Source organism: Semicossyphus pulcher, unplaced genomic scaffold, assembly GCF_022749685.1.
Source record: "Semicossyphus pulcher isolate SPU_LCO1_2020_fin unplaced genomic scaffold, fSemPul1.0.p SCAF_4, whole genome shotgun sequence".
NCBI classification, from domain to species: domain Eukaryota; kingdom Metazoa; phylum Chordata; class Actinopteri; order Labriformes; family Labridae; genus Semicossyphus; species Semicossyphus pulcher.
In genome coordinates, this window is record NW_027211715.1 from 24,011,439 (window position 1) to 24,018,373 (window position 6,935).

Below are 6,935 nucleotides of genomic sequence, written 5' to 3' on the forward strand. Positions count from 1 at the left end.
TCCTCACAGTCAGCACCACATGTCCACGAACCACTTTGACGCCTTCCGTTACAGGAGGCGCTACTGAAGCTGTAGGTAGATAAATCATTTTTTCATTGAGTTCCTGCCTACAGTTTCCTCCTCCCAGGCTGCCTCAGTAGAAATATCAAACCAGAGGATTGAACACACAAAGGCAGCTCATGAAAATCAGTAAGATCACGGACTGAAGGGCCTGCTCACAAGGTCTCCAATCAACATAGTTCTTCTATCATGGTTGACAACACCATCGCTAAGCCTCTGGGGTTTTTTCTGATCGTCACAGCTCTCATGGTCTTCATTGGTAAGCTGTCTTTTTGTAGTGGTTCATGTTCTACACTCTGACATCAGAGGTTCACCTGCTGGAGATTCATTTTATTGATTTCATGAACTTATTTCTTGTAAGTTTTTTCTGTTCTGTTTACCTTTTTAACATAGGTTGTTACACACTAATGATGCCTCAATTTCTCTACTGAAATTGATGAATTACATGTGTTGGGCAGTACTGAGGAGTTCCACACAGCTATGTTGTTGAGCCATTTTGGCCTAGTTATGACACTTTCTTTTATTAATGTAGAGCACTCTTACTTTAAGGCTTACATCTTTTTAATATTACTATTGGATGCCTGCGTTTGAGCATTGCCTTAAAGAAAATGTGTAACTTGTGGATTTACATACAATAAATAGACCTTTTTGTTAGAAATCCTGTGCAAAAAAGACCACGAGTTGACATTATATCCCTAATCCTTCCTTTTTAAGTAAAATAAGTTCTGGCACATATGTGCGTTACAATGACACATGGGTAGTACTTAGACACAGTTTAAGCAACAGTTACACAAAATATCCTCAATGTTTTATTCGGCGTCAGAGTCGCATGTGTCACATCCATGACATGTTCTTGCATACAGTGAAAAATACATAGACTAAAACATTCTGACAGCTTTCTTTACACTTTAAACTATTTTGTTAAAGAAAATTAAGTGTATTTTTATTATCACCAGTTAAATATTTCATAGTATTATTATTATATTATATATTATTAATATTTCTGAGTGTTTAAGTTTTGTTAAAGTAGGCTAGGAAGGCTACGTTGAGGCTATGATTTATATTGAGTGTCTTCTGTTATACATATTACATATTAGTTGTATTTATTTATTATTTCTTTCATTTGAAATTTTGTTTAAGGTAGTTTAATGACACAAAAATTGCCTTAATTCTTCTAAATTCAAGCATGCAGTAGCAGTAACTGACACTGCTAAGCTAACGTTAGTTATGTTAGCTTTACCAGAAGTTTAGCTAGGTTTTTACTGGCCATTATTTAGCTACTTCTTCATTTGGTAATGTAAGATAACAGAGTGAATTACCAAGATAATAATTCAAGTTTCTTACAACATAGAACATTTTACGTTTTAGCTTAAGTTAGCAGTGGCTATCGTTAGCTAACTTTCACCTGACGTAACAGAATCAGAGGCTGGTTGTGTGATGAAGGCATTTAGGGTCCACGGATTAAAAAACGTGTTGCAGTAACAGCAAACTGAGCAGTAATTACCCAACATTGGCAACTCTCTAGCTGGGTTTTAACTTTGTTCTGTAGTTACTGCGTTTTGCTTTTATAGTACGGAGTGGTCATTGCCTCCTCTTATTAATCCTTTGTTTTGTCTCACACAGAGTGCAGCGGAGTGGAGGTCACTGGGATCCTCGGGACAAAAGTCACTCTTCAGTTCAAATTTAACATCAGCCTCAATGAGAACAGTCATTTTGCAGTTTATTTAGGCCCAGAAAACTACAGAAAGATTGCGGAGTACAAAAACGGCGAATCGTATACTGAAGTTGTTTTTGACGCTTGCTTCCCTAAATTTGCTTCTGCATTTTGCAACATATCAAACCTCAGCTATAACGACAGTGGACATTATTGGGCCACTTTGTTCGTGCCATCAGGACAAATACCCCCCAATAGTGAGAGGGTGCAGCTGATCGTACGAGAGGAGAACAGAAGCACAGGTAGGGTCATGAAAAAACAAAGCTTTTTATACGTGAGCTTAAAAGTACTGTGAGTTTTGAAGTGATTTTGAAACGCGATTTAATAGCGATGCCTCTCTATGACCTCTATGTAGTACATTAGTCAGTTAAAACGAGGCAGAGTTTACTACTCACGCAAGTGCAGGGTAATATCAGCAAAGAGATAAGCTGTACCACATTGTCCAAGGGGCGGCCAAAATTGACACAAAATTAAAGTTGCTTGAAATAGTCTTTGAAAGGCACCGTTGACTCCTATATGACTTGCAACAAGAGTCAGAGTCCACAGCTATGCTGGACATGCTTACTTAAATGCTAATGCTAACATGCTCACAATAGCCCCTTATACACTGCCAGTTCAAGACGGGATTATTACGCCTCTGTTATGTTCCGTCTTCTATGTAAAACACACGGAGGCCGAATGGCAGGGCAAAGTCTTTCCGCCTCTGAGCCGGCATCGGAGGAAGTAACAGAGGCTAGGGCGGAACAGTGCCGTGTGTATTTGAAGCACGCGCTGTCTGCTTACACAGCACATTTGGCAGCTTTACGCCAGTGTTGCTTGGTTCAATGTAAAATGGCAAAAGCTGCATGACGGTGGTTTCGTTGCGGCGCTGGGGCAGAAGTGCAGTGTAAAAAGGGCTAATGACTAAGCTAATGTGCTGATGTAAAGCAGGTGGGAGGTTCACCGTATTAATCGACATGTTAGCGTTCTTGCTACTTATCACTAAACACCAAGTACTGCTTATGCTCATAGCAATATTACTTTTGCAGGTATTCGGTCATAAACAAACGTATGTAACAAATTTAAAATTTGACCCAATGACTCTAGGTGAAAAGTCATGTGGTCACCAAAGTTTAACAATTTATCCTGGGGGGGGGGGGGGGGGGGGGGGGGGCATGAATATCTGAACCAAATATCATGGCACTGCATGCAGTAGTTATAGACATTTCAGTCAAACAATAAGTGTCAACCTTGTGGTCGCCCTAAAGGAAAATGTCTTGAATAACTAAAGTCTGTATGAGTCATCCTCTTAGCACAACAGATATCTGTGCCAAATTTCATGTGAATACATTTGTTATTTTGTAAGATATTTCCGTAGATAAATAATTCCATATACAGAGCCATGATGCTACATTTAATAAGATGTTATGCTCAATATTATTGTAAGCATTTCATAGCAGTTATAATAGTAAGCTAATGAAATCAGATTGTAGTTACAGAGGGACACCAGCAACGCTAGCTTTTGTCTAGCTTGTCTAGCTTTTACAAAAAGAAGTGAAAGCCTTCTCTTGGGCTTTTATCCATGATGCTATTTGGCATTCCACAGTGTTTCAGGGTCTGTTCTGGTATAAGGCTCATATGCCAGCAGCTAAAGCGGTTAGTCAAAAGAGTGGTTGTGTTTTTAAATTGGCTGTTTAATTTGTATTTAATAAATGATGATACGGTCTAATTGACATAGGAAAAACATAGTCAGCTAACAATCTCCATTGCGATTCAGTGTTTTCCATTTGTTTTTAACAATTATCACTATGACACCTTTTTTATAGATATTTGGCATGGAAAAAATAATAAGCAGATGAGTTATCATTTCCTGTTTAACTCCTACAGCATCTCCAATGCCGGTTGACATCCCGACACCTGATCACAGTGGAAACTCCAGCTCCACTCACACCATCACTGCTGTCCTCATAGTTTCACCTGTGGTGCTGCTAGCTGTTGCACTTTGTTGCTTGATCTGGTGTCTCTCGAGAACCAAAGGTATATTACACTTGTACACTGACGATCGGTTGCTTGTATGTTGCTAAAATAGGGGTGTGATATTATATACTTCAATGCTGATCTGATTCTGCAAAAAAAGTGCCAGCTGAAAATAAAAATGTAAAATAAAATGCTGCCCTGATAGAAGAGGAAACTTGAATCCGGTATTAAGTGTAAGTTGTTGCTGGTATTTAATTAAAACCAGACACATGTTATGTTTAGTGCTATCGTCAGCAGTTCTTTCTTAATTTTTCAAGCAAACAAAGTGAAGGTGACAAGTAAAGTTGTTATTCTGTGGAAGAAAATAGCAATTGCGTGGTTAAATGCTCAAAAATGCAAACCAGATTGCAGTTTCGCTTCCTTTTGATGTATGTGATGATTCACGCATTTTGAAAGGAAGTCCTCCTTCAGTGCATGCAGAATGTAAATGTGCCTACTATCAAAGAGGGAAGAGAAATTAAATCGCTTGCATTATTTGTTCACTTTTACCAGTTCTGCTTTCACTTCAAACCCCTCTGGCCTACTTAGCAAAGTCAAAATGCCTCTTAGAAGTATTGACAGCCCCTGTGACCTCAAAAACCACAGCTGATCATTTCCCGTATTTGTATACAAATGCTTTTGCTGACTGTGTAGTCCTCTTTCATGCCATGCTAATCTGATTTCAACCGCTGACTGCTGGCACTGCTCAAACAGGGCTGTTAATAGTGCAATAAAGCGAGAGAGGAGCTGATGGTGGCTGTATGCCCTGCATCTAGCTAATTTGAATAGCCAGATCAGAAAAGATTATGTTTTTCTTAAACCACTAGCTTAGAGTGAGCTGAGTCATTAGTATCCTCTGGTGTTGATGGGTCATTAAGCTCAGATGATCCTGAGTGTGATCTGAGCTGTTTGGGCAGAGAATTCATCACAGCATTGTAAGTGGGTTATAGTTGGTGTCTTAGGCCAACACCTCTGTTAAGGGAGGGTGGTTGCATAAGACACGACCCATCAACACCAGTGGGTACTAATGACTCCCAGTGATGCTGGGTTCACAGCTCAGGCTAACGACTCATCCCCGTATTACGCATCTATTAGCATACTGACCTACAGAGGCCTATATTTCTAGCTCTGTCCAAGTTAGAACTGAAGAAGACTTTCAGATGAGAGGTGAAACGTCTTCAAGAACTTCAACCAAGTCCAAGCCTTTTTGATCAAGCTTACTGACTCAAAATGTCACCTTTTTTCGCCTCTTATACAGACAAACAAGAAGCACCACCATATCAAACCTCCAATCCAACTATACAAGTAAGAAACACACTCATCTTTTCCTCACCCTCAATCATATAAAAGTCAAAGTAAATATCTAAAACATCTGCAGAAATCCATCAGCTTGACATTGATCGTCTCTGCAGGAAACAATTGAGGCATCCACCCATGTGCCTGCACCCTCACTGGTTTACAGCGTGCTGGACTTTCCCAAGAGAACGTCAACGGTTTTGGAGATGAATTCAAATGATACAGATTACGCTGCTGTCAGATATCTTCCATGAGTGTGACGCACAGCTGAATTTAAACCAGTGTGTCTCTCTTGGTTTGAGTAAAGGTATGCAAGATGACGTTTGGATTAAACATAAAGATATATTTGTAGTAAGTTTGAGAAATACTTCTTAAACAATAATGAATCCTCTTGGCCTTTTTACTCATTGGAATAATTTACAAGCAAAAGAGAGGAAGACCGGCTGATCCACATAGGTTCTCTGATGTGTCACTTTCTTATTGGTGGTCTTGAGCTTGACGTGCAGACAGGTGCACGTCGTTACATGTCCCCGGGTCATGTGACCACAAAATGCTTAAAGAGGAAGTCAGGCCAGATTCTGTATTTTGTTAATTTTAATGTGATAATCTTGAAGATTTTATTTAAATACATTTCTGTTAAAATGAAAGCCTTTGCATTTGCAGTATTATGGACTGTGTGTCTATGGCGATTTTCACGGGAAAAAATAACAAGTGGCACCCAGTTAATGACGCGTTTTCCATCACCCAGCAGTGGTTGGTCCGCCAGAGAGCGTAGGCGGAGCTCACGCAACAAACACACTAGTGTTTAAAGCAGTTGTTTAATGGTCTCTGCAAGTATTGCAAGAAAAGAGAAATAAGTGAAAATCCAAAGAAAAAGAAACTAATTAGACGCTCAGATGAAGGCAAACAGTCAGCAAGGATAATCAAGTGTTACCACCAGAGCCAACCACGGAAGTCACCCATGCAACACTGTTGGGATATCTGGGAAGTGTGCTCCCACAATTACCGTTTATCACCACATGTGGCGCCAAAGAGAACGAAACTGAGATCTTCAAGATTACCACTTAAACAAATAACCCAGAAAGACTAAAACCTACGGGGTTACATTTACAACCCCGTCCCCTAAAAAGCACAGTTTATCCCTTCAGTTTCAAATATTAAAGACCGCTGTGCCCCGGTTGTTTAAGAAGTTTATTGAGCCTTTTAATGTATTTTCTTAAAATGGGAAAGAAGAAAATATTAACAGATGGACACTTTTTGGTCTTTTCATCAGAATAATACTAAGGGCACAGTTGAGCACTTGTAGCTAACACTGTCTCTAAATGTATAAATACATTTCTCGTGATGTGGAGTGATAACAGACAAAAAGTAAAATCTATTGTTTCTTAATATTTTTATTTTCAGTGACAAAGGCGTGATATCTTTACAAGCTCTCTTTGAGTTTCACATTTCCTTTTTTCTGTTTAAATGAAACTAATGACCATTAGAGAAATGAAAGTCTTCAGAAATTGTGGCATGTTGTTTGTAGAGCAAGCGAGTACTGTACATTCACAGCTACAAGTGTGATTTTCCCTCCGATGTAAAGTGACAGTTTAACACGGTTACACAATCTCTACACACAACAACTGTCTCACACTATCGCTTTGCCAATTTCCACCGCATGGACTCACAAGTTCTCTTCAGAGCAGGTGCTTACTTATTTTGACTTGATTTTTGAATAACGTTCTCAGTGCCACATATTGATATCGTTGATGTGGGTTTTCCATGTATTATAAAGAATTAAACTCACCCATCATGTCTTTGCACCAGTGCCAGACAAGCTGGTTACATTCAGCCTGATGTTGGTCGTTACTCAGGCAGGAAGTTAACC

The 6,935-nt window shown here is 39.3% G+C and overlaps 1 protein-coding gene across 1 annotated transcript; it reads left to right on the forward strand.

Moving 5' to 3' along the window:
* The first annotated feature begins 202 nt into the window (after positions 1 to 202).
* Positions 203 to 5,319, forward strand: LOC138607995 (uncharacterized). The gene is made up of 5 exons (XM_069680655.1): positions 203 to 319; positions 1,684 to 2,016; positions 3,641 to 3,790; positions 5,028 to 5,074; positions 5,182 to 5,319. The coding sequence occupies exons 1-5, from the start codon at positions 250 to 252 to the stop codon at positions 5,317 to 5,319; spliced, it is 738 nt and encodes a 245-aa protein (XP_069536756.1). The 5' UTR covers positions 203 to 249.
* Positions 5,320 to 6,935: the final 1,616 nt, after the last annotated feature.

Coding starts and splice junctions, on each gene's coding strand:
- LOC138607995 (XM_069680655.1), top strand. CDS start 250: ATGGTTGACAACACCATCGCTAAGCCTCTGGGGTTTTTTCTGATCGTC. Junction 2,017..3,640: donor AGAGGAGAACAGAAGCACAG/GTAGGGTCATGA, acceptor TAACTCCTACAG/CATCTCCAATGCCGGTTGAC. Junction 5,075..5,181: donor CCTCCAATCCAACTATACAA/GTAAGAAACACA, acceptor TCGTCTCTGCAG/GAAACAATTGAGGCATCCAC.